The 27,529-nt window shown below is 44.3% G+C and overlaps 1 protein-coding gene and 1 non-coding gene across 2 annotated transcripts; both read left to right on the forward strand.

Moving 5' to 3' along the window:
* The first annotated feature begins 100 nt into the window (after nucleotides 1-100).
* Nucleotides 101-26,927, forward strand: RNF149 (ring finger protein 149). Its single transcript, XM_014565146.2, has 8 exons — nucleotides 101-669; nucleotides 10,629-10,879; nucleotides 11,760-11,828; nucleotides 14,525-14,607; nucleotides 16,676-16,772; nucleotides 20,018-20,216; nucleotides 22,975-25,074; nucleotides 26,593-26,927. The coding sequence occupies exons 1-7, from the start codon at nucleotides 216-218 to the stop codon at nucleotides 23,016-23,018; spliced, it is 1,197 nt and encodes a 398-aa protein (XP_014420632.2). The 5' UTR covers nucleotides 101-215; the 3' UTR covers nucleotides 23,019-25,074; nucleotides 26,593-26,927.
* On the forward strand, nucleotides 25,157-25,272 carry LOC116660402. The gene has a single exon (XR_004315910.1). It is a non-coding gene; the product is annotated as a small nucleolar RNA SNORD89 (small nucleolar RNA).
* Nucleotides 26,928-27,529: the final 602 nt, after the last annotated feature.

Consider the following 27,529-nt stretch of genomic DNA (forward strand, 5'->3'; position numbering starts at 1 on the left):
GCGCGGGAGTCTGCGTGGGGGAGGGGCCAGGGTAGGCCCCGCCCCCCGACGCCCCCAGCACCCCGACGCCCCGCCCCGCCCGCCGTTCCGCCAGGTGCGCGTGCGCCGCGGCCCCGCCCGCCGCCCAGACTCGCTCTTCCCGGGTCCCGCAGCGGCTGCCGGCTTCTCCGCGCGCCCTCTGGCCCCGTCCTGGCGAGGACGGCGGCGGCGGGGTCATGGTGTGGCGGCGGCGGCGGCCTGAGGCCTGCGGCGGGGCCGGCGGCGCGCTGGCGCTGCTGGCGCTGGCCCTGTGCGCGCCCGGGGCCCGGGGCCTGGCTCTCGAGTGGTACTCGGCCGTGGTGAGCACCGAGTACGTGGACCCGCAGACGAACCGGACCGTGCGGAGCGTCTCGGAGAGCGGCCGCTTCGGCGACAGCTCGCCCAGGGAGGGCGCGCACGGCCTGGTGGGCATCCCGCGCTCGGAGGACCGCGACCCCGAGGGCTGCGCGCCCGACACGCGCTTCCTCGTTCCCGGCGGCCGGGGAGCCGCACCCTGGGTCGCGCTGGTGGCGCGCGGAGGCTGCACCTTCAGGGACAAGGTGTTGGCGGCGGCGCGGAGGAACGCCTCGGCCGTGGTCCTGTACAACGAGGAGCGCCACGGGAACCTCACCGCGCCCATGTCGCACGCGGGTGAGCCAGCCCGGCGCCGGGACGCGGGGACAGCTGTGCGCCGCCGTCATGGCTCACCGCCCGGTCCTCCGACGAAACCCCGGGGGCGCGGCGGTGCTGGGCTCTGGCGGTCCGGAACTAGGAGGGAAGCGCTAGGTTTGCTAAGTGTGACACCCCCCCCAACACAGGTGCTATTTAGGAGGGAGGCAGGCGTGCGAACAAGATTAGATCTTCGCCTTGGGTCGTTCAAGTGAAGGGAGGTGCCCTCTGCAGGAGGGCAGTGGTGGGGGAATGGCAGAAATTAAAACCCGCAGGAGGAGGGTTATGGTTCTCACCGGTGGAAAGTCTCATTATTCCTAATCATGGGTCCCTGGCCATTCGGCGTTTCCCAAAGGCAGGTGGAGCAGAAGTGGAAGCTCTTTCCCAGGGCGTCCCAGGGTCTGACTTAGTGGCACTCTGGTTTCTTCACTTTCATAAAACTCTTTTTTTTTTCACTTTCTGAGTATTCTAAACTTTGAGTCAGAAAGCTTGGACTTAAGTTCGGGTATGTTTTTTCACTTGCTAAATATAATGCTGGCTCTACTGACAGATTCCTGGAGTCTTGCGTTTAGATGAGAGTTTTAAAGTTGTGATTGTCTAGGTGACCTTCCCCACACGATTACCCAGGGCAACAGGTTGCATCTTAAAGCAGTTATGATAGCTTAAAAGGCGTAATTTGCAAGGTGTCATCCTCAGAACTGAATTCCAGGTGATATCCGACCCGCACAGGACAGAGTGAATGTATTTCTGTTAGGCCTTCTAAGATCGTGACTCATTCTGACCTTCCTGTGAGTGAATTCTTTTTTTTTTTTTTTAAGTTTCTGCTGCTACGTCCTTTTTTCTGTGCTTTTGTGTCGTTATGTTTTGGCTTCTTGAATGCAGGTTCAGAATCCACCTGTAAAATGAAGACAGAAAAGTGACTTTGGATTTGGCCTATTTTAGTAGAATGATAGGAGCAGAACTCGGTTGAGAGGTGAGGATGTGGAGGCTGTTAGAACAACTCTTTCACGATGGTCGACTGCGAGGGTTTGGGTGATGCTGAGAAATAGGCAGAAACCGAAGGGCAGGGGTGGGTAGGATGGACGGCTGGGAGGCACATTGAAACTGGATAGAGTGATCTGATAGCCGTCCAAGCTGGAAAGAGGTAACTAAAAGAGGGAGGTCTTTGAGAAGAAAGGATGCTTGTGGTGGGAATCTACCTCAGAAAGCAGAGGGGAAATTACTCCATTGCAAGAGAGAGAAAGTAGGTTTGGAGAGGAAACAGGAGCAGATGTCCATGTGGTGGCCTTGGGTGAGGCACCACCACCTTTGGTGTAGTTATTTCAGTTGTCACCACCCAAGTCATGTTTCCACCAGACTCTAACGAGAGGTCCTGTCAGATTTCACACAGCATTCCAGATGCATCCTGTCGACAGTTCTGTTGAAGACAAGAGGGCAGCGTGTGAGGAGGATTCTCTGATGCTGGCTCCTCGCCTTCATTTCTGAGTCTCCCGCGTCTTCACGTGGACTTTTTCTTTTGCGTGGCATGCTCGCTGGCCCACAGTTTTCTAAATCTGTTTGCTACATTTTTTGGTAACGACATGAACATTCTTCCAGGCTAATCGCACCTGTTTTAAGCATGGTTCAGCAATCTTGCTTGCTTATATTATTGACAGATAATTTATCCTGGCCCAGAAAACACCTTGTAGATGTCAGTTTTAAATCCTCTTCTTGTGAGCTTCTGTTGGTGTTATCAGTGTCCGTTGGAGCCTTTCCACTGTGAGAATAATTTTGAGAAAAGACAAAAGTAACAATGTTAGCTTTTTTTTTTAATGTGAAATTTCACAGTGCAGAGTCAGTGTTCCCCACACAGCAGCTCATTTAGTCCTCCTGACAGCCCTTTGAAGTAGGCACTTTAACCCCATTTTACAGATGAGGAAACCAAGGCCCAAAGAATTTAAATGACTGGCCCACAGTAACAAGGCAGTCTATGGCCAGATCAGTTGAGACAACCAGAACAGTCTCCAGACATTGTCAGTCGTCCTGGGGCAGAAGGGATGGCAATAGCATTCAGCATTTTGAACCACTGACTTAACAGGAGACTGTTTGGTAGCATTGTGACCAATGGGTTAAACAAATGAAAAGCTGGAAACAGGGAAGCCACTTAGATGGTTGTCTAGTCCAAGCAGAAAGACCAGGGCCAGTCCTGTAGGTATGACTGTGGAAATGGAAAAGAATGACCCTCTCAGAATGGCCCAACTGGGACAAGTTCATGACTTTTTGAAAATGGACTACAATTAAGAAGGGAGTGAGTGAATTAAGTCAGAATAGGAATGAGCTTCGGTGGACTTGAATTTGAAATGTTATACGGAACCTCAGGCTTAGGGTCCTTGTGTTTCTTGAGATCAGAATGTGGCCAGAGCCAGTAAGAAGCACTGATGAGCGGCTCTCAGTGTTCTGTGTGACACGGGGCCTCTACAAAATAGGTGGAGGTGGCTGCTGGTAAACGCCAATCATGATCGTCAACTTCCCAGGTTTCAGAGAGTTGCAACAGTTTTTCTTAAACCTCTTGCTTGACTGCTAGAATCCAGTCCAAGATGTTTTTGGATTTGTCAGCATTTTTGGTGTGTGTTTCTAAAATAAATCATGACTTTAAGCTAATATTCCAACAGGATAACTGTAAGGACTGTTCCTCTAATGCCCCAGGTCCGTGCCCTTTGGTAGACGGATGTGGAGCAGCTGCTCTGGGTGGGCCGAGTGTGGTGCCCACTTGGGGGCAGAAATGCCTAAGACACAAGCTGGCCTTGGAGGAGCTCATGGCCTAGTGGGAGCAGTAAACAGACCTTTCCAGGCAGTAGAGTTTGGACCTGGACAGAATTACATGCACATGTGCTTAGAAAGCGTCAAGGAGCTTCTGCGGGTCGTGCAAAGATAAGTTAGCCTGAGCAAGAAGAGTAAAACTTGATAAAAGTCAAACGATTGAAATGAAAGCTTTTTTAGAGGATCGGCCTTGACGTGGTGACTGGCAGTTAATACACAAGATGCTCCTTTAGCTGGCATTACCGTAAGAGAGATCTGGGTTTTGTGTTTGCAGAGCACAGTAAATAGCCTTTGATGAGGGAATAATAACTTGATGGTCTTTAATGCTGTGCTGTCACAAATGATCCTAACATTCAGGTTTGAGTTTAGAATGTATTTCGGTGCCCCAGGAAGGGGTGGTACCTCACGGCCTCGTAGAAGGTGGGAGTAACCAGGACAGTCCCCAGACAGTGTTGAACATCAGCAGAAGTTGCTGGAGAAGGTATCTGGGTGAGTGGTGTGGAGGAGGGGTAGGGGGGCCCACAGGATATTCTTTGGGGGGCTGGAGCAGCGTTGCAAAGGCCTGAAGGCCTGAGACGAAGTAATGTGCTTAGGAAAACTGTAAAGAGTTCTCCATAAGATTGTTGAGCACCGTACTCAGTAGATTCAAACTGTTCTTGAGCAAGCCACATTATCCCCAGAACAAAATTTAAAATTCTGAGAAGAGAATTGCATATATTTTTTGAGTCCTCCTAACTCATCCTAGCCAACCATAGAGACATTTCTGTTTCACATAATAGCTTCAGATTTTGGAGACGTTGACGTTCATATTTGATGTCGTGTTTCCCCTGCAAATGAGTCTGATATTCTTTTTATTGGGTCCCTACAAGGGTAATACTGGAAGATAAACCAGTTTTTCAGGTTGATTCGTTCATACAGAAACCATCCTGTGGGCAATCACTGGGGTGCGGGGGCTCCAAGAACTAGTAAGAACAGGAATACTTGTCTAGTGGCGGGGGGACCCCACAAAGACATTATAGCAGGTGGATAAAACTAGGTGTACTTATGAGGCGGTGCTGCATCGTATACACAAAGGCTGTGGGAGGTGCTACAAAGCAGAGTTGAGCCTGTGCTGAATTTTGAAAGATTTGTCCAGAATTCTCTAGGTTGGGATGGGGGGTGGTGGTGAGAGAATATGGAAGCTAAGTTATTGAAAAAAAAAAAAAAAAAAAAAGAAAAAACCTGAAAGATCATAGGATTCTCTTGCTGGTTCTTTGAAGTGTAAGTTCTTGCTGCCGGAATCAGTTTTCTGGAACAGAAATCTAATCCACCCCTCTAAATATTGTAATAGTTCCCATCTCCTTCAAGAGAATGTTGGCATCTACTTGAAATAGTTTCCTTGGGAAGAGAAGTGGCCCATAGACTCAAATGGGCCCCTCCAGGATTTTGGAGTATATTGACCAAGACAGATTCTTTTTTTTGGTACATTTTTGTTTGATTTTGACCAGGTGGTGAGGGGAACTATTATTTGGCAGGTAGGTTAATGATCACGTGCAGAGTGCAATTCCTTGTGCTGAGTGTAAGGTGTAAGTGATAATAGACTGCCTTCAGGGAGTTGTCTGGTTCGTTAGTGGTGAGGTCTGTAGGTTCTTCTGGGTAGGGTGGGAATTGCACAGAATGACCTTTTTTTGGTCCAGCGTGATTGGTAGCCATGTGAGGCCGAGGGAAGTAAAACATTCAAAGGACTTTTTCTCCCCCTGTCCCAGGACTTGGAGCGTCTGTGCCTTCTGTGAAGAAATATGGTAGTTTAGTTTGGAAATCAGCTGTGATTTGCTCTGGTGTCTCCACAGCTCTGTGGGACCGGTAGTGGGAGTGATGAGCCAGGAGGGAAGGGCAGGGCCAGACGGGGGGCCTGTGCTTGGCAGCTCTTGGGGTGGTGCACCCAGTAACCCTGAGCTAGTGTGTTTTTGCTGAACTGCCCTGCCTCCAGTTCATCCCCAGAAAGCCAGTCACGTGGTAGACGTCTTCATTCTGAGTTTTATTAATTTAAAGTAGTTCCCTAGAAGCAATCTTGCTGTTGTAATTAGAGTATAACAAATGATTTAGCCCTCAGCCTAGGCACAGTTGTTTTTTTTTTTTTTAATTTCTCATACTTAGTGAGCTAAGAATTTCCTAGGTGAAAAAATTCAGATTGATATTGAAAGTGTTTTCAGGTCAGGGTATCCTTCTGATAATCATGGTGTGTCTGCAGCACCTCCCGGGAGGTTTCCGGGGTTCTCAGCTCACCTCCCATCTCTTACTCATTCAGTCAACAAAGATTTATTGAACACTGTTTGCCGGGTTCTGTGTGAGGCACTGGGAATAATGAGATAAACAGGATGCTTTTGTGTATATTTAGTCACTAACCAAACTGGACCAGTCATCCTCCCTAATAGGCTTAATTTTTTCTTTTTCTGTATTTTAAATTTTATTTTTAGGTTCCCCTTATAAGTGAGATCATGCAGATCATCGTGTCTTTCTCTGACTTCTTTCACTTGGCATAATGTCCTCGAGGTCCATCCATGTTGTTGCACATGGCAGGATTTCATCCTTTTTATGGCTGAATAATATTTCACTGTGTGTGTGTGTATCTCACTACTTTTTTTAATACATATTTTTACTGAAGTATAGTCAGTTTACAGTATTGTGTCACTTTCTGGTGTACAGTCATACATGAACATACATATATTCATTTTCATATTCTTTTTCACCATAAGTTACTACAAGATATTGGCTATAGTTCCCTGTACTATACAGTATGAACTTGTTTATCTATTTTATATATATTAGTATCTGCAGTTCTCAAACTCCTGATTTATCCCTCCCCTTGTAACCATAAGTTTGTTTTCTATGTCTGTGCGTCTGTTTCTGTTTGGTAAATAAGTTTGTTTGCTTTTTTTTTTTTTTTTAAGATTTCACATATAAATGATATCATATGGTATTTTTCTTTCTCCTTCTGGCTTACTTCACTTAGAATGACAATCTCCAGCTCCATCCATGTTGCTGCAGGTGGCATTATTTTATTATTTTTTATGGCTGAGTAGTATTTATCACTACTTCTCTATCCAGTCATCTGTTGACAGACCCTCAGGTTGCTTCCGTGTCTGGGCTGTTGGAAATAGTGCTGTTGTGGATGTGGGGGTGCAGCTCTCTCTTCAACACAGTCCAGGTATGCTTTTGGGATGATGGTCTCACAGCCAGGAAGACCTCCCTTCTTTTGCTGGGTGAGCTCTGCCTGTCTGTCCAGATGCACTTCCTGGGGAGAGACTTCCCTCCTACCCTAGACAAAACGGTCTCTTCATTTCTGTGGCTCTTTGTTAGACCCCATTCTTGTTAAGTCCAACGCAGAGAAATGCTCATCCCGAAGAAGTCTTCCCCAAGGACCCAGACAGTGGTGGTCAGAGGGATACTGAGCCCCTCCAGTGTGGTCCTGACACCTGCATTCCCCTCCCCCCAGCGAGGGGGCAGGGCAGAGATCGGTGGTAGGAGCTGGGGCCTTACACCCTTGCACTGGCTTTCCCAGGTGGGGCGTGACATTGGGCAACTCTCAAGATTTCTCAGCCCTCATCTGTAAAATGACAGTCCGCCCCCAAGTGAGACACAGCTGCGAAAGTGCTTCAGAGCTGGTTTTCCCCATTAGCACGAAAGATCATTTTGTGGGTACCGGAAATTGTCACTGCTAGCGGAGCATGGAGACCGTTGTGTTTTCTGTGCAGAAGTGAGTCAGGTAAGAGGGGTTCCTTCTGCTGTTCTCTCTGCTCTTGTAGGTGCTTGAGATTTTCCACAAGAGGAAATGTTTTTAATCTATAAACAGGGCTTTCAGCTTCTAAAGTACCATCCCATCTGACGTGGTGTAACTGTCCTAATTGCTGCTGTATTTGCCTTTCTCCGTTACGAGATGTTGATTTTCCTGAAGGCAGGAAATGCCTCCTTCCTTACTGGGTCTCCCCAGAGATGGCATAGTCCACTGTGCGAGTGCCTGGACAGCGACACTGCCTGCTCGGTGACCCTCCTGGGGCTGGCTAACACCATCGGCCTCCATGCAGAAGCCACCTTAGAAGGGTGCCCTTCTGGTGTTTCAGTAACTAAATCCCGATGGCTGAGGGCCATGGAGGATTTGTTGCAGATTAAATTCCTCTCTGCAATAAAACAGTGTTAAAGTGAGGTTTCAGTGTCAAGCCAGAGAACAGTCTTTATTTTTAAGTTGGTTTTTGGCTAGGAAGCACATACACATGGTAGAGAATTTTTAGCTATGTCCAGGTCTCCCCTCAGAGAGGTGGTCAGGGTCTGCGATCTGAGGTCGCCTTCAGAGGTCATCTGTACTGACATGACCGTGTGGCTCTCTTTTTCCTCTCTGTCTTGAGTACCATCTGTACTTGAGTACCATTCAGAGTCTGTGTTCCCGCACTGTAGCTGATATAACCATTTTCTTATAGAAGGACATTTAGATCGTGATAGCCAAAGCTTCAGAAAAACATTGGCAGTAAATATCTTTATAGATTCCCTGTGTGTACCTACGTAAGTGTATCTGTGGAACTAAGTTCTTGGACGCAGAATTGCTGGGTCACTGAGACGGGCATTTAAAAACTCCTGAGAGCCGTGGCGCTCCGTACCAGGTTGTGATAACTCACTCTCCCAGCAAGACTGTAGATTTGTGCTTTCTCTTGCCAGCATGGGGTATCAGACTTTCTGATGTTGGCTGGTCTTTTGGGTATAATGTTTTCATTTGTGCCATGACCTTTTATATGTTTAAAATCCATTTGTTTGGGAGTGACCACTAATGTGTACGAGATTTCTTTCTTTAGCTGGTAAAAGTGTTACGGAATTAGATAGTGGCGATGGTTGCGCAGTCTTTGTGAATACGCTAAAAACGATTCAGTTGTACACTTTAAAAGGGAGAATTTTATGGCATGTGAATTGTACCTCACTAAAGCTGCTGTTTTTAAAAAAAAGCCCATTTGTGTTTTCTTTTCTGCAAACGGACTTCATTTCCTTTGTTTTTCTGTTGCCCTTTTTCTTATAGGGAAATCAAGTTTTTGTCTTAGTTGCGTTACGTTTATTTTTCCCGTTGGCCATTTGCTCTTTTGATCTTGATTCTTTGATTTTGCTCTCATTTAGCCAATGCAGAAAAAAAAAAATTTTTTATAGTTGGTTAGTTAATTAGATCTTTTTTTTTTTAAGAGACCCTGAGGTGATTTTTCACACTTGGAAAGGTTTTTCTTCAGTATTACTTATTTTTTTAACTTCCTTGTTTCTTCTGACTCTTTTATGTTTTATCTTTTTTTATGTATTTAAATCCGTGATTTGGTTGGAATGTAGTTTGGCATAAGTTGCGAGAAAGGCATGCAGCTTTTCTACTCTCTGGTGGTACTTAGCTGCACCCACACTATTTAAAAAAAAAAAATCTATTTTACCCCATTGGTTTTACCCCACTTTTATCATTTGCTGAGTTCTCTTATGTATTTGGATTTAGTTCCCTTTTTTTTTTAGGCTTTCTTTAACTTTTTAAAATACTTTTTGTGGTCTAAGCGTATGGTCTTTTGTTTTTTTAATTGAAGTATAGTCTGTTTACAATGTTGTGTCAGTTTCTGGTGTACAGCACCATGTCTCATACATGTACATACATATATTCCTTTTCATACTCTTTTTCATGAAAAGTTACTGCAAGATATTGAATATAGTTCCCTGTGTATATATACAGGATATTGAATATATATCACTGTGCTATATATAGAAACTTATTTATTTTATATATAGTAGTTAGTATCTGCAAATCCAGAACTGATTTATCCCTCCACGCCCCCTCCCCCACCCCAGTCTAGTTTCTGGGCTTACTCTGCCCCATTCTGGCTGTCTTCATACGCTACTACCACGCTGTTTTAATTACTTTGACAGTAAAGGCTAGTCCAAGTTCTACTGTTTAGAGTTTTCCTGATTGCTCTTGATTATTTTTTCCCTAATTGAACTTGAGAAGAATTTTTAAGGGTTTTAAGATTCTATTGATACTTAAAAAAATTAATTTATAGATAGATTCCTATAAAATTGGCCATTGTATTCCTTCTTTTTCATTTCTCTCTTTTTTTTTTTTTTTTTTTTTTTGTCTCATGTCCCTCATGCCCTCAGAGCAACATGAAACAATGGAGATCATGGTGGAAACTCTCAGACTGCCTCCCTGAGTTCACGGGCAGGCTTTAGGCATGCGTATTGATAGTCACAGGTGAAATTGGTCTGTGTGGTTCTTGGGGTTTTTTTGTTACCATGTTTGGTTTTATTATCTCAGAGATAATATTTCAAAAAATATTTTTATTGAAGTATAGTCAGTTTACAGTGTTGTGTCAATTTCTGGTGTGCAGCATAATGCTTCAGTCATATAGGAACATAGATGTATTTGTTTTCATATGCTTTTTAACCGTAAGTTACTAAAAGATATTGAATATAGTTCCCTGTGCTATACAATATAAACTTGTTATTTATCTATTTTATTTTATTTTTGTTTGTTTGTTTTTCTTTGGGGTGGGGGGAGGTAATTAGGTTTATTTCTTTCTTTATTTTTAGAGGAGGCACTGGGGACTGAACCCAGGACCTCATGCATGCTAAACATGCACTCTACCACTTGAGCTACACCCTCCCCCCTGTTTATCTATTTTATATGTAGTAGTATCTGCTGATCTTAAACTCCCAATTTATCGCTTTCCCCCTTGGTAACCGTAAGTTTGTTTTCTGTGTCTGTGAGTCTGTTTCTGTTTTGTAAATAAATTTGTTTACCTTTTTTTTAATATATATATATCTTAGGGATACTTTTAAAACTTCCTTTTAATTTTTAAAATATCTGCTCTGGAACACTTCAGATGTTATTGGTGTTACTTGCTCTTTAAAGGTTTGAGGGTAGAACTCACCTGTGAAACGGAGCGGGGGCTCTTGCTTTCTGAGGGGCAGTTCTCAGTGATTTACTCTCCTTCTTACGCAATCAGCCTGCTTCCTCTTTGGAGACCAGTGTCGGTGACCTGGGTTTTCCCCAGAAAGCCTCCGTTTCATCAGGGTTGTCAGCCGTGTGTGTACGGGGCTGTCTTTCCCTGGGTTGCATCTCGTGTCCTTCACGCTGAGTGCTCTGTTCTCTCCTACAGGCACAGGGAATGTCGTGGTCATTATGATTAGCTACCTGAAAGGAAGAGAGATTCTGGATCTGGTGCGTGAAGGCATCCCCGTTAGAGTGGGCGTGGCGGTGGGCACCCGCCACGTGCAGGAGTTAATCAGTGGCCAGTCCGTGGTGTTCGTGGCCATCGCCTTCATCAGCATGATGATCATCTCACTGGCCTGGCTCATATTTTACTACGTACAGCGCTTCCTGTACACCGGCTCCCGCCTGGGCAGTCAGGTGAGTGTAGCCGACTCCTGCTTTTCAAAAGACAGTTCGTAAGTATTTCCCATCGATGCCACTTGACGTTATATTGGACAGTATTCTTCATTTCATGGTCACTCATCATTTTTAAGTATGAATGGGATTTTCTTTGAAATAAATTTTGTTTATTTATTGTTATTGTCCCATGGGAAATCAGATCCCTCTAAATCCGGGTCACTTTTTGCTCCTGTGGGGACCCTCTGTCTTCTCCAGAAATAAAGGAGTGACAAAAAGGCATGAGCTGGAGGGGCCCCAGGCTCTGTGAAAGAGAAACCGGGCATCGCCATCTCCAATGCGGAGCAGAAACCCTGTCCCAGAAACAGCAGAGAGGAGGGCAGGTGAGGGGCCGGGGCTTCCAGAGGCGGGCCCTTTGGGTTCCACGCTCACCTGGTCGTCCTGAGAATCGCCCCTCCTGGCTCTGCAGGCAGGTACATGATCATCATTTCTGGGTCACCGCCTACCTCCGACTAGGAAGCCTCTTTCCTTTCCAGGGACATTAGCAGGTGAGGGTGCGATGCCCCCTCCTCAGCTGACTTTTTGACTTAAACGTAAGATGGTTAAATACTTAAACATAAAATTGGTTTCTTGCCAACATTGAGACATAAGATGAAGTTTTTCTTCAGACCTGGAATTGAAAATAAGTATTCTTGATCAAACAGCTCTTTAAGTTATATGTGTCTGTTCTGTACATTAGGGCTTAAGTGGTAATTTTTTTCAAGGTATTTTTACTGTAGTCATGTAACTTTGCTTTTTAAATGAAATCTTCTTCGATAAGCTTGCTTATATTATGTGAATTTTTAAAAACAGTGACTTACATTGTTCAATAATAACAATAATAATATTTTTCCTACCTAAGAGCCAGAGAAAAGAAACAAAGAAAGTTATTGGCCAGCTCCCTGTTCATACTGTAAAGCAAGGAGAAAAGGTAATGTTTTCATGGTTTTCTTTTCATTTGTTTGTTTAAACTAAAATATAAATCTATTTATATGTCTAAACTCACACTATCAATCATGTGGAGTTCTGGCTGGTTTCAGTTAGTGGTAACTTTCCCAGATGTGTATTTTAAAGAAGAGTTGGCAGAAGCACTCTTGGATACGTGAAGAAACTTCTAGACTCGTGCTGTCCGGGAGGGTGGCCACTGGCTTACACATGGCTTCCTGAATTTGTGTGAATTAAATTAAACTTAAAATTCAGTTCCTCCATCACACTAGCTACCTGTCAGATGCTCGGGTGGCCACGTTAGCTGCTTGCTGCTGGACTGGACGGTGCCACATGTCCATCTGCCACCCGTCGGTTGGACCCAGGGACTCTGAGGAAGTTACGGTCTCCCCTAGAGACCCTGAGGCTTAAATTCATCTCCATTAAATCTCACACCCTCTGTGCATTCTGTCTAACTCCCTTAATTACAGGGAGAAAATACCAGGGTTTGTGGAGAAAGGAAGAAAAGATGTTTTTAAAACAGAAACATTTTGCATGGCCAGCGTGAGACTTAAAAGGCCAAAATCATACCAGAGTTTGGAAGCATTTTTGGAGTAGGACAGATCCTAAATCTCAGAGCCTCAGGTTCTTAGAGGGTAGATTCCTTAAAAGGAGAGCAGTTGCTAATACAGAAATAGTTATTCTTTCAGTGGCCTGCCTTCTGTGCTGTGAGGGGTTGATGGCTGTGTTGCCGCAGTTATGAACGGGTTCAGTTGTTTGGGTTTTCACTTTGTGTTGCTGAGTTGTTGAGATGTGATCTGTGCCTCCCTCTAGTCTCCACTCCCCCTGAAGTGCACGTAGGTGCGCAGCCCCTCCTCTGACCCACTTAAAGGATCAAAGCAAACTAGCTGTCATTAAATTTATAGACCTTTGATGTCAAAACTCTGGAATCTGGTGTTAACAGTTTATGTGATGTGTTTAATATTCAGAGACTCAGGTTTGTTGCAGTCCTTCCCGGATGCCTTTGCACTGTAATAGCGTGAATTTTAACAGTTGGTACAGGGTCCTGGTTTCTTTCCATGCGGGTGTACTGAACAGGAAAAGTTAAAAAAAAAATTCCATCTCACGGGAAGATGAACATCTGATGTACAAATCCCGAGGGTCCCAGGGGAGAGACTCTGGCAGACGCCTGGGGCAAGTGTGCGCTCGGCACAGCGGTCCCTGAACAAGCGTGGAGTTTCACGTCCTCCCGGGAACGTGTCTCCTGCTGTCCGTGGTGGGGAAATCTCAGTCCTTAAACGTGAGAAGACGTGGATTCCTGTGCGCAGTGTGCCGAGTGGGGTCTTTGGATGTCGTCCTCTTCATGTACAGAACATTTTTTGAAAATTTGCTTCTATGAAGTGCTCTTTAAAAGTTGTCACACTAACAGTTAAAAAACAAGGACCCATAAATGCTCCGTGAGGGACATATGGGAGTTTTCTGGCATTTTACATTTTAAACTTGTACAGAAAAATGCTGTGTTTTGTTTTTTTCTGTAAATCTACATCTTGTCCACTTCTGGAAACTGTTTCCTGATTTTTCTTCTCTCATGGACTGGATCACAATAGTGTATAAGGTTGCAAACCATTAGGGAGGTAAAAATCATTTCATCGTTCTCACATGGCTCATGGGAAAAAGGTGACAATGTTGACTTTAGTTGCCACATACCTTTTTAAGTGCTCTTATAAAGTTAATTTCAGTACAGTTTTTGGTAGCTGTATCTACTTATAAAATCAGTTTTTACTGCTTGTTAACAAGTGACGCAGATGGCTAAATATATTTTGAGATAGTTACGGAGATGATTGTGTAGCTGTGTTCTGTAAAGTTAATTTGCTGAAGTTGCAGACACTGGTGGGTAGTTCCTGAACCCCCACCCCGGAATCCTGGGGGAGAGTCTCATTGGCCTGCCTGGGGTCACTGGCTGCCCATGCCTACTTTGGTTGATGGGATGAAGCCAGGTGGGCAGATCCCTGGGGGTACCCGGGGAAGTGGGGGAGGCTGACACCCCCAAAAAGGTCTGTGATCCACAGATTGTTAGAAGTTGAAATTTTGTCACAAAGATTGCTTCTTCCCAGCAATTTTTGTTTATTTTTACATTTGTTAATTTGATACATGAAATGAAGTAACTTGTTTAATTTGTAATTCTTTTATCCCTAGTGAGGTGAGTATTTTCAGTTATTTAATGATTTGCACTTTCTCATTTGCAAGTTATAACTGTTCTCTTAGCAAATTCTAATGAAAGTACTTTGGTTTTTTTGTTTTTTTGATGATTCCAGAAAACAAGTAGCTAATTAGATATTTATTCTCTTTATAAGCTTTATATTTGAAAAATAATTTATTTTATTATAATAAAGCAGGCACTGACATTTCTATAGCCTTTAAAATATGACCACTTAAAAAAAAAAGGAATACTAGCCTAGTATTTAAATATTATTTATGTCTGATTAGGTAGATAATGAAATTTTTTCCTTTTCAGCCACATTCTTTAAAAAAAAAATCTCTTGATAGTGGTAAAAGTAAACACTAGGTAGAAATTATATGTATTTAATTTCAGTATGTAGCAATGTGGTAGAATAGAACTGTGTTACCCAGGTGGTAGTGAGTTTTACCAAAACTACACTGTGTACTTAGGATGTAGTGAACTCTTTCCTCTTCTTTTTTCAGGGAATTGATGTTGATGCTGAAAATTGTGCAGTCTGTATTGAAAACTTTAAAGTCAAGGATGTTATCAGAATTCTGCCGTGCAAGTATGTACTTCTACTTCCTGACACGTTAAAAGTTACTAGACAAGTTTCAGGTTTCTGACAAGAGAGTCAACATGTCTTTTATGATATGAAGAACTTGTCACCAGGTGGTATCTCGTGATCATCTCACCTTTTAGAAAAGAAGCTCGAAGTCTTCAAGGCTCCTCTTGTGTCGTTTTACTTAAAAACTGCCTTACTTGGAGCCTTTAGGTGACCACGAAGACCTAGTATATAATTTTATCATAGATTGGCTTTTAGTCTGACAAGCAGGCCTTCCTTAGGAACCTGGAAGCTCATTATGTGCAGAAAGTGTGCTGCGTGGGGAGAGAGGAGACCAAGCACGGCAGGTGCAGGCCCGGGGTGGGGGGCCGGAGCAGCAGCAGACACGGCTCGGGCTGTGCTGTTATTTGCACCCCAGGTTTGGTTTCTCTTTGGGGTTGTGTGAAATAAATATTCCTCCCTTTTTTTTTTGTTTTTTTTTTTAGTATCAGGAAGTTACATTTCCTTTTTAACAATGGATACTTTAACTTTTTTAAAAAAACTGCTTTGTTAGCAGAAAGGTGTACAAAAATTGTTTTAAAACCCATCAGTTTTAATCGTACTTCCCCGCCTGTTAGAAGCAGGTCACACGGTTGTATATGGCTGAGTTTTGCCTTGCGCTGGCAGAATGTTTTTGTACATACGCCAGTACTTTATAGCAGGTGACGTTCTCAGTAGGTCCGTAGAGGAAATGAAGGAGTGAGGGTCAGAGTAAACAAAGTACATTCTCCTGAGTGGAGAGAGCTGGCTGGAACCTACACAGGTGTGGGTCGGTGTGGTGGGTGCTTAGTGAATTGGGGTCAGCGTCAGTTGATGGTGTCCTGTAGAAAATTATTAAAATAGAAAAGAATTTTTACTCTAGGCCAGTTTAGGGCAAGTCCTCCTGACTTGGGTGCTGTGCAGTGAGCCGCCTGAGGCCGATTTCCTTTTGTAGGGAATCCAGTACTGAGGCCGCGCTGGGGTTTGCACAGGAGCCTCCTGAGCAGACAAGTTACCTGCACACATTTCCCCGTCTCCTTAGTGGGGTGTTTTTTACCCTGCCCCCACCGCCCCATTTCCTCCTGTGCTTTATTTAAACAAATTTCCCAGTAAAGCCACCATGTTTCTTCTGTTCTGTTTCTCTTCAAAATGATTCCTGTGGGCCAGTCAGTCAGTTGCAGTTTGGGGATGGCAAGGTCACAAGACAGCCTGGACCAGACTGTGCTGTGTAACAACCTGCTGTTATTTTTAACTGCAAAGGTCTTCAGACAACAAGGGCAGTAATAATAATGAGAAACTACTGAGTACTGGTGGCGCCCACACTCTAGTAAGCACGAGACTCGTCCACTCCTCAGGACGGCGTGCGGGGCAGGTGCAGAGAGGCCCGGGGACACAGACATGGCGTCACGTCACACAGCTGGAACCCGAGCTGATCTGTGTGGCTCCGGTGCCCTCACCCTTAACTCCTTATCTGCGGCACCTGGAGAAAACATAGATTCACCCCCAGGAGGGAATTTCAGCCAGCTAAGATCAGTAAAAGGACAAAATCCATATGTGATTTTTCTTTCTTTGATTCTGAAAGTGATAGGTGTTCATTCTAGAAAAATGTAGACTGTACAAAAATACGTAAGACAAAAAAATGTGGTTTTTTTAGCTGCCACCCAGAGATGATTTGTTAATACTTCGCTGTATTTCCATTTGAGTCATTTTATAAACTTAAATAAGGTGGTACCAGGTTAGTATCAGTTTTCCTGTTTGTTTCCTGTTGGGTTACTTGGGCCACATTTATTACAGGGATGCATAAAAACACATCCTAGCGTGATGTGCAGAGAAACTGTGCTATTTCTGTGGCGTGAATGGGAAGTTTCCCCGTAGATGCCAGATTCTGTATAACATGGAAAATAGGGTAGATGGTTACCGAGGGTGAGCAGAGAGACGGGAGCGTTGATGGCATTTAACCTGTGATGAGAAGATGAGTGGGTACAATGTATTGTTTCCTTGATAAGATATAAACATTTATTTTAAAACATTAACACATACTTAATTTTTTTAGGCATATTTTTCATAGAATATGCATTGACCCATGGCTTTTGGATCACCGCACGTGTCCAATGTGTAAACTTGATGTCATCAAAGCCCTGGGATATTGGGTTTGTTGCATTTTTGTTTATATTCAACCTCTGCCCCGGTTCCCCCCCGAGTGATTCGATTCTGTTTCTGACCCCCGGCAGGAGGAGTGAGCTGAATGCCCCTTCTTGCGTCCTGTTTGTTTCTGAAGAAATTTTTCTCTTTATTAAAAATTTCCCAAAAATCAGTGAACTAAACTTGTGATGACAGAACCCTCCGCTAGGTGTTTCCTCAGAGCCTGTCATTGCTTAGAACGCTGTCTTCGATAGATTTCGTGCGGTGACACACCGCACGGTGTATAGAAGCTAGTCCATTTCATATAGACAAGAATTACTATAAAATGTCTGAGGAGGGTGGAGCTGCGCACGTTTCCCGGCTCCAGGTGCGCAGCTCTCACGCGAGGAAACTCAAGCCAACACTCCTTGACACCAGCGCTCCCAGTACCTGGGCTGCAGAATCAGATACCGCGGGCAAGTTCATCCCGCACTGTGTCCGGCACTTTGTGATGCTGAAATGGTCAAAGGCCCTTCCTGAGAAAACAGACGCAGGAGGCCAGTGAGGGGACACATAATCGTAGTGGGCGCTGGGGGCCTGACACGCATGATGACGTGTGCCCCTCCGGCCGCCCTGGGAGGGCAGTGCTGACTGTGACTGTCCCTGTTTTACTAAGTAGGAACCTGAGCTTAGGTCGCACAGCTCAGTAATAGGGAATCAGCTTCCAGACGCAAGTGTGCTTCACTCCAGGGTCCGCGCACCTAACCAAATATGGGGAGGGGCGTAGAGGGAGAGAAACATTGTTCTAGATTGTTACACTTTTTATTGTTTTTAGAGCCTTCGTATAATCTGTGAATGTCTCCAGGTATTCTTAATTACATGTAAATAGTTTTGAAATGAAGATCTTTGGAAGAAGTAATTTAAACAGCTAATAATATTCTTCTGGTTGCTAAACATAGAGGTGTTGGTAGCGTTTACTATAGACCTGGAAACTACAGAGAGGTTTTTTATGGTAATGATTTTACGCGACTTGAATCCTTCACGGCCCTCAAGGCTGCAGGCTGCTTTGGAGTGTATTTTTACCTTTAAGCTCAGCATGTCTTCAAAAGATAGATGAGGGACCCCTCACTGCCTTCATAACCAGTGTCATTTTCTGTGAATTATGTCTTTCTGGTGTGAGTTTCCAAGGCCTCACCATGGGTACCAGGGAGGGGTTGGGGGCAGCAGACCTGTCTTCCTGGAAACACATTTGCCTGGATATCTGGAAAAGGTGTCTTTGCTCTAGAATTTCTAACACTCGTTTAATCTTGCTTTTGAATAACGAGGAGGATGGAGCTTTCTCAGTGTCCGGGGCTCATCGCTGCCCCGCGCCTTCCTGGGGCTGCATTTTAAACAGCAGAGTCCAGGGAGCGCAGCAGGTGTGTTCTTGGCAAAGTCCTCCATCCTTTCCTCCTTAGATCAGCTCTGAAGTTGTTTTAAGTCTTTTTAAGTTGTTTCCTTTATTCATCAATAATTTTAAACACTGCTTTTCGTTTCTGAACATTTGTGTAAGGTGCTTTTCGCTGACCTCTGCGTTGAGACTCCAGTCCTCGTGAGTTTTGGTTTTGGAAGTGTATCTACGTGTCTCTTTCACGTGTTAAAAACCAAGACTCTTTGTTTGACGTCAGGTGGGTTTGCTTTCAGAGCGTTAATTTCAGAAAGCTACAATATGGGTCCCCAGAAAGCTTACATTCTTTTTTGAAGAAACCTATAGTAACTTTAAATCAAACTAAGAGATGAACTTGTCTTGCCTTTTGTTTTGTTGTAATCCTTCGACAAAAATGACATCTTCGTCAGACTTGTTGGCCCCTCCTGCATTGGGTTGGACTATGATAGTCGTGACCCTGTCGTATGGTGACTAGTTCTCATTTCTAAGAAAATGGCCGTGGTGAGAGCGGCCCACGGGCCTCTGCAGGCAGCCCTTTGCTTTGCAGCTGTGACCGCTTTGATGTGGCCTCTGTCCCTGTTCTGCTGACTCAGTGGGCATTAGTGAGAGGGGTGCTGGGTCAGTGCTGGGTCTGAACTTGGCTCTGGGGAGACGAAGATGGGTCAGACTCCGCCCCTCTGCTCATGGGCTCTCGGGGACCCCACCGTCTGGGCTGGTGGGCCAGGCAGGCGCCGCACACCACAGAGCCGAGGAGGTCGGCGTGCAGCGTCTGGGGCCCGGAGGAAGGAGGGTTTACCCTGCCTGGTGCACATGGGACGGTAAAGGGAGTGGTTTCTAGGGGAGCGTCTGAGCCGCGTGTCCACAGATTGATGCCATGGCACAGGGCACGAGACTGGCAGGTGGTGAAGTTCGGCGGGTATTCAGGCAAAGACGTGGATGAACAGAGCAGGGAGGGCTGAGCAGGAGCTCGGGCGCTGCTTAGTGTGAAGACTTGTTCTAAGGCTGTTTGGTTGCCTGTGAGAAGGCAGTGAACCCCACGGCATCCCGGAGTGGGGAGAGGGTTCTAGAGCGCAGGAGGAGCTGCAGAGGGAGCGGCAGTGCCCTCGGCCCTGGGAGCCCCGGGGAGCAGGTGGCTTGGCTGTGCAGGGTTCTGAGTCTCAGCTGAGGTCCGTTAGTTGGTCATTTATCAGGAGTCTCATCCCAGCACAGCTTTGACTCCAGCGTTAATCAAAACCCGTTTCCAGATGGCTCCCCCACTTTGAGACTTGATGTGGTAACGCTTGCAGAGTCTCCTGCCCTCGCTTTCATGATCTTACTTTCTTCTTTAGAGCAGCCAGTGGGGACACGGAGGCAAATGGGCAGCTGGTAGACACCCTTTCCATGAGGAAGGAGCCGGAACCAGCTGTCTCAGTGAACCCAGATGCATCCTGCAGCTCTCCGCTGTGCAGGAGCCTGGTTCGTCCCTGAGGCGCTGGTGCCTGGCTGTGAACCAGCACAGCAGCTCCAGGCAGTCATTGGAGCTCAGGGCTCAGCCATCAGTGATGAGCAGACAGCCAGGCTGTCCAGGAAGGCAGGAAGGACTTTCTGTCAATAAATAGTTTAAAAGGTGGCATTGCTTGTATCGATGGGGGAAAACGGTTTTTAGAGGAAAAAGCATTTAGGCCTTGAAAAGCTGCTTATTAAGAAGTAACTCATTTTCTGCTGATGCTAAAGAAAGAAGACTTTGATGTGCTTTTTGCCACATTTGTGTATAAAAGTAAATATTTTGTATGAATTCTGAGCAAAAGAGGATAGATAAGCTTGATCGTGTTACTGAGAAAAGGTGTTTTCTCTGCTCTGACTCTCAAGGGAGAGCTTGAGGATGCACAGGAGATGCCCACTCCAGAATCTCCTCCCAGGGTTGTCCTGGCTCCAGAACTGAGTCTTACTTTACCAGATGGGGACAGAAGTGTCGGGGACAACTCAGCATCGTCCCCCACCAGCCACGCTGTGCCGCAGGGTGATGCCACTTTTAAAGAAGATGCCAGTGAAAACACAGTCTTACTGGGTGAGTAGCTTGCAGATTATAAAACAAAGTGATGTTATCGGTGGTTGAAAGGAGATGAAGAAATGCATCAAGTGCAGAAAAACATGAAGGAAATATGAGAACCATAATCCCATACCTGGAAATACCATTGTAACATTTGGTAAATACATTTTCAGATGTTCGGCGTTTAAGGCGAATATCATGTATGCACTGTTAGGTTACCTTCTCTTAACGTACGAAGTTCTTTCTGTATCAGCAGACAAGGCGTGCGACTCTGTACAGCTGCGTGGTATCACATTTTGGATTTACTGTAATTTCTTTAAACCGCACTCTGCTGATGGACTTTTACCATCAGCGACACTTTGAAATTACAGTGTGTGTGTATCTCCCACTGTCTGCCCTCTTCCGTTCTGATAGATAAAGGGGACTGAACTGCATTTTTGGGGGTTACCTACTTTTCATTTTGTTGGTTATTTGTATTTCTTCTCTTTGAGTTGCCTGTTTCATCCTTAGCTTATTTTTCTATGGAGAAGCTGATTTTTTTCACATTGATTCTAGGAGCTCTTTGGTCTTTGTCACATGTGTTGTATGTTTCCCCCCAGGTTCTGTATCCTTTGACTGTTTTTTTTTCTAGTTTATTCACTTGTATTGTTCTGCTTCACATATTAGTTACAATACTAGTATCCTTCGACTTTTTGATGTGTTTTGCTGTATAGAAATTTTTGATATTTATCTTGTCCAGCTTCCCCGTTTTTCATGATTCTGCCTTTGAGAACATGCTAACTTAGGAGAGTCTTTCTCATCTCAGGATTATTGACTTATACTTTGCTAATACCTGTGGTTTTATACTTTGTATTTTAATCTTTAATCCACACAGTTTAAAGGAAGATTTAACTAACCTATTTTTTCCAAATGTTTAACCATTTGTCCATTGTTTAGTGAATAGTTACTTGTGAATAATATGTACTTGGAAGGCGAGGCCAATTCCTTCATCTTTATTTAAAAAAAATTCTGAACCATTTTTCATGTTTTAAGATTAATCCTTAAAATCATCTTGCCATGTACAAGAAAATCTGATGAGATTTTAAAATTATAATTGAATTAATTTATAGATTATTTTAACTGGGAAGAACTGACACTTCTGAGTTTGAATTTTGCCATCCTGGAAGAGGAAGCATATTTTTCCCAAGTCAGTAATATTCAAACTGAGTCATTTAGTCATTTTTCACACTGTTTAGAATCTGGGAGGCAACAATAGAAATATTAGAACTTAAGTTTTAAACCAGTACAAGAGGGAGAAAGAGTCTGCTGTGTAAGAAAAAGCGAGAATAGAGTTCAGAGAATGAGGAAGTAGGACAATCCTGTGTGTGTCCTGACCAGCTGCCCGGCCTCCTGCTGGGGCTAAACCACCTTTCAGGGTGGGGTTCCCTCCACAAACTCTTATTTTTAGGAATTCCATCGCTTTGAGTCTGAGTGCGTACCGTTGTATTTTCTGCCATTGCCTTTGGTCTCCAGAAAAAAACCAAAATTTGTTCTCTGTAGTCTTCCACGACCCTTGAGATATTTCAAGATAGATAAAACTCTTACTCTTAACTAACTGTCCTTCAGAAGCGGTCTCCAGATTTTCCTGCGTTCTGGTTGCCTGTCGGGCACTGGTTTGTCCCCGTCTCTCCTCCCCTCTTAGAAGTAAGATAATACGTAACTGGAAGTAGTGAGTGGAAGTAAAAGTGGAAGAAGGACCTGTGTCATGAAACAACAGGACGCTGGCGCGGTCTGCAGAAGCGGGGCCCCTTCTCCCCCCTGCCTTTTTGGCTCGTTTTCTGTTTTCTCTGTCTCTTTTTAAAATTTGCAAGTAAATGTGACCAGTAACTTTTATGTTAATATTCTTCTGTCTTTTAACTGTAACAGTATAATTTAAGAAATATTAAGTTGGAAAAATCAGTTCTTGGGGGTGGAGGATACAGCTCAGTGGTAGAGCGCGTGCTTAGCATGCATGAGGTCCAGGACCTTTTTGTTAATGGAGTCCCCGGCACCTCCATTAACAAAACACACATGCACACACACAAAAAAAGTGAAAAAAAGAGAAAGATCAGTTCTTTTAGGCTGACACTAGTGCTTCAGAATATAATGTCACTTCACTTAGAGTTGAGAAGACAGACTCTCAGAAGCATCTAGGAAATAAATGTGGGCTTTGCTAGTGGCTGTCCGCTCCCGGAGAATGTGTCTCCCTGGGGACGCACCTCCTCCTGTCCGGTTATCTCCGCTCCGCTTGTCCGGGCGTTCACAGTATTTGGCTCTCCTGACTGTGAGGAAGCGTCCTACCACTGTAAGACACCTTTCATGCTGACAGTTTTTGCACTCCTCTTCCTAGTAACATCAGACTGGGTTCAAATGCCAGGTTGAACCTCCCTGGGCCTCAGTTTCCTCATCTCTAAGTTGGGGACAATAACATACTAGGAAATACAGGCTCCTGTTTTCCTGCGTGGCAACACCACTGCTGCTTGCTTTCCTCCTGGGAACACACTCTGACCGCGCTGATCACACTCCTGCTGGTTAGGCTGATGCTGGCAGACCTCTCACGCAGTGTGTGAGGAAGGTGTTGATGTATTTTTCTTGACTGTCTCTGGAATTCGGGTTGCCTTTTTCACGTGTAAGTTTTATTTAAAATTGTCTGTAATTTTGTTTGAATTATGATCTCCAAATGAGTAACGATGTTTATATAATTGAAGTTCAGAAGATGCCAGCCTGACTAACGTTGGCTTTTGTTACTTTGTTCTAGAAACAGGCAGGAGCGACCTGCAGCGCGGAGGACCCGTCTGCTAGCGCACATCTGCCGACGGTGTCGCGGACAGAGCATGGCGGAGATTAAAGGACACTATTTTTTTTAACTTTAGCACATAGTTTGTATATGTGAAAATAATGTACATTCTTTTACCTTTCAGGTTCTGATTTGATACACAAAGGGCTGTGATATTTTATTCTTAAAGAGACTTTTTGATTAGTCTTCATATATTTATCTGCTAAAATATGGCATTTACAATGAACAACGCATCGTTTCAGGCTATTACCTAGGAGATGGCTGGGGAGGGCCTTGTACTGTGAAGGACGAGGGTGTGTTTCTAAGTACTAGGCTGCCTACCATGTTACGTTACTGTTAAAAAAAAGTAAGATTAATTCTGTTTCCTCAAGGGTGGTTCTAGGCTAAGCACATTGAGTTTAGACTAGTTGACATGGAGTTGTGAGATTATGTTCAGTAACTGGTCACGTGAGTTTCCCCTGAGGAAGAAAGACTTTGAGAACGTTAAATTGTAAATGTGACGAGAGAAACCTGTCACTTTGTTGCACCTCTGTACTGCAGAGATTTCTAAACCTGAGAGCACTTTCATTGTTGTTTTTTATTTGGAATTATGAGAAAAGCATTAAGCTGACGTTAGGATTTGCGATTTCTCTCTTTTGTGACCTAATTTCTAACAACCTTTGATGGGGAGGGAAGTCTGTCCAGTTTTTTCTGTAAATAAAAAAGCTAAAATTCTGTGTTGCACACAAGCATGAAGTTCTTCATTGCTTGTTAAGGAAATGGAGTGGATAGAATGTGATTTGGGGATTTGGGGGTATATGATGAATATACTAGTTCCAACTGTAGTTTAATCTTTGCAGTTAAAAGGCAAGCAGTTAAGTCAGGGTTCGGGGGGCTGCTCTCTAAGTTTATACAGTAATTAAATAAACCCTGGTCTGTTCTCACTTCTTAGAGGTGTAAGTGGAGGATGAGGAAAAGTTCTTTTTTTAGAACTTGAAACCATAGTCCTTTGTTGGTTTCAAACTGGTTACTGTATATGTCTTTATCTTGTGGGTAAAAATAAATGTTTATTGAGAAAAATGTAATTTTAAAAATTTAAAGAATTTATTGTTTTAGCTGTATCTAAGTCACAAAATTTAGATAGCTTATTTTTTTCAAACTACTTACGCACTTTGATTCTAGTCACTCAGTGAGTCAGCAGTGTTACTGAAGTAAACTGAGGCCAGGATCCACTCGAGGAGTTACTGGAATAGAAATTGTCTAACTCAGAGCTCTCGTGGTGGCAGGGAGCCTCAGTAGGTGTCCACAATAGCTATTATCTTTGAAATCTGCTTTCTGTGGCTCATTGTGGGATAGGAAAACACGTCCTTGATTCTCTCCCAGGTGGACTGTTTGCTCTCTGTATTTTAAGACACACGTGAGGGAAAAATGCTGTAACCCCTCCTGGGATCCAGTGAGGCTGACTTTTATAAAGAATACTTTGGCAGATAAGGTAAATTGTTTTGATAATTATGGAATTGTGATTTCTTAATCACCGACTGTCAGCTAGATCTTTCCTTAATTCAGAAGTTTGAACCCTAAGTTATAAATAGAAGAGATTGAAAAATTATGGTAGTCTCACCTCTAGAAACACATCTTTAACAGCAGAGAAAGAAATTAGCAAAACAGAAAACTCTTCAGTACTTCGAAAGGAGAAAGTTTCCTTTGATAGGCTTTTCCTAGAGGGAAGTATATGTGATGAAGGGTCAAAAATACTAGAATTTTTAAGTATAAAGTGGATAAAATGCTGGGAGTGTAGGGAATGTAAGTGAAGAAAGACGAGTGAACCAGATTTCGTTAAGGTTGTATTATTTATGGCAGTGATCACTTTCCGTCTCACGATTGTTACAAAAACCATTTGTTCACAAATAATGTAGGAACAGCACTTTTTTGTGTGACTTTGGAAGCCCCAGGCAGCGTGTGCAGGAGGGGAGGGGACCGTGACCATGGGCACCACTGCAGCCCTGCCGCCTGCCTGCTGCCGGGTTCCCGTCGGGAGGCCGTGAAGTCCGGGCAGAGGTGTGCACACGGCCCCCGCGGCAGGTAATCACCCCTTGCGTGTTCTCTCTCCCTTTAGGGGTGTTGAACGTACAAAGCTTGTCCTGAAGGACTGCTCCCTGGGGTTACTGAGGAGTGATGACACGAAAAGGCCGAATTGCAGTGTGTCCCGCAGCAGTTGGCTCTCTTTGTGGGCGCACAATGACAGGACCTCCTGAAGCGAACCTCTGGTCTGACCTCAGTGCCGTCCGGGCAGGACTTCCAAGACAGGCCTTCCCAGCGAGCTCTGAGACTTTTCAGAAAAAGTCATCAGTGGACGCTGGACAGCCTTGGGGCTTAAGTGTGTCATAAGTAACTCCATACCTTGTGGTATACTAGCCGAGTCAAAGCCGGCTACAACCATGGAAACAAATCATAGTAACAGGCCTCCAGGAACCAGGTGTGTTTCCGTTTGGAGGAATTGCCCCGTGTGACCAGATTCCCCAGTAAGCTTGGCAATACCCTCTTCTGAGCACATTAAAGTTTATTTGATCAGTGACGGCTGAGGTTAAATCAGCACGTGTATATCCCTGACTAGAACTTGAGGCGAGGATACGCTATAGTCACAGGCATTTCTTCGGGCTCAGTGTAAACCCTGCTTTGCAGTTTTCAAAGCACAGGATGTTTGGCCTGAACCAGAGCTCGTCCCGCGGTGAAGCACATGCCGTGCTCCTGTGACGCAGCAACCACTTAGAAAAGCCACCCACACTTTTCCCAGTTAGATTAGTTTTTGAAGTTAAAAACACAAACATTTCATTTTCAAAGACACTATTAAACACGTATCACTGGTTGTAAAAGTGAAGGTCTGCGGTGTCCATCAGCCCTGCAGCTGGAGACCTGCCCTCATTCCAACAGCCAAGTGTAAAACAAGCTGTAAAGTGAAAAAAGCATTTGCATTACATTGGTTTTAAATGAAGGAAAGTCAGTCCATTCTTTTTTGAGGAGTTGGGTATTAAGGGCTACGGAGTAAGGCTTGTGTATTCAGGACTGGAGAGGGACCTGGGACACCACTGCTTTCTGTGGGCCGATTAGTTATCGAATCCCAGGACTATGGAAGTCCTTTTCATAAGGATTTTCCTGATAAAAACAGTCGTGATTGCACAAAAAGGAAAGATAGACCAGGTATAAAATAGCAAAATTAGCAAAATGTCTCAGTAGACGGGGCAAGAATTCTAATGAATACACAGGAAGTTATTCCCATGCATTGTTTCCATTTTAACCCTTAAAACATTAAAGGGATTATTGCTCAAAAGATCACTGAAAATAGACCCATTATTCACCATGGGGATACGAATCATTACAGAATGTGTAACACAGTGGTCTATGCTACTTAAAATTTATGAAAGTCTGTGTATTCTGTAAGAATAAAAGTCGAGAGAGAACCATTTCCAAAAGTTATTTAATAAGAAGTACTGTTAAAGAGAATTACTTGAAATAGTTATGTTATAGGGTCACAAATATTTTCTTTCTGAAGTAACTTCTTTCTACCCTGAGAGGTGACTTAGTGCTGTTTCTTTCTAACAGGTGATCTGAAGATATTAAAGCCAGAAACTGGAGCTGAAAGTCCAGAACTCAAGATGTGGTTTTTTAAAAACATGAATTAAAATTGAACTCATCTGATAACACTTAAAAATTGATTTCAGTTACTGAATCCCAGGATTATAGTTTCTTTTATTTCAGGTAAACTTTCTTCCACTTTTAAACGTGTTTAATGAAGAACCTTTCTGCTGGCGGTGTAAATGTGTATCTTGACTCAGTGTTTTCTGTTTGTTTGACAAAATGTTCTCTGAATATAACTGCTGTTCTTTATAAGCTGCTTATTTAAAATAAATTTGGAAGTCTTTTGTCTTTCAAGTAAACACCTGTACTGTAATACTGAAACGAGTAGCGGTCATCAGTCTTAATTCACAGGCCGTGATTGCCCACGAAAATGCACCTGTAGCCGCAGGCCAGCGTGTGCGGTGCATCTGCAGACGTGCACAGACGCCCACGTCGCAGAGAGGATGCTGTGGCTGACCTAGAGGCCCCATCTTCTAGTTTCAGCTCAGACTATCAACAGGTGTCCTTTTTCAGTGGCCTTTTAGTGCCACATTTCCGTACTTTTTGTTGATTTCCTAGTTTAGCACAGCCCAAGCAGAGTGCTGAAGTGCTGACGACGGTCCTGAGCCCGAGGGGCCTGTGAGGTGCCCCCCCCCCCCGAGGAGGGCAAGCTCTGTTCACGCCACCGGCCAGGTCAGTGTCACAGGGAGTCAGCAGGTTCTGGAGCCTCGGGGTGGGAGGCTTCCAGCAGTGGCAGGAACTTCGCCATTCCAGAAAGTATTTGAATAATGAACTGTTCCCTTCCCTGGTGCTGACATGCAGGGCAGCACCCACAGCTGGGTGTGCAGAGAAATCAAGTTGCCATCACTTGGATGTTGGAAGGCACTCCTGTTACGTCAGCTAGGGTCCTTTGTTTCCTTTA

The sequence above is a fragment of the Camelus ferus genome, chromosome 28 (genome assembly GCF_009834535.1).
Source record: "Camelus ferus isolate YT-003-E chromosome 28, BCGSAC_Cfer_1.0, whole genome shotgun sequence".
Lineage (NCBI taxonomy): Eukaryota > Metazoa > Chordata > Mammalia > Artiodactyla > Camelidae > Camelus > Camelus ferus.

What these genes read in the sequence shown, in the direction of transcription:
- RNF149 (XM_014565146.2), top strand. Translation starts at nt 216, where the DNA reads ATGGTGTGGCGGCGGCGGCGGCCTGAGGCCTGCGGCGGGGCCGGCGGC. An exon ending in GCTCCCGCCTGGGCAGTCAG is followed by an intron (nt 10,880 to 11,759) that starts GTGAGTGTAGCC and finishes TTCCTACCTAAG; the next exon opens with AGCCAGAGAAAAGAAACAAA. An exon ending in TGAAAACACAGTCTTACTGG is followed by an intron (nt 20,217 to 22,974) that starts GTGAGTAGCTTG and finishes ACTTTGTTCTAG; the next exon opens with AAACAGGCAGGAGCGACCTG.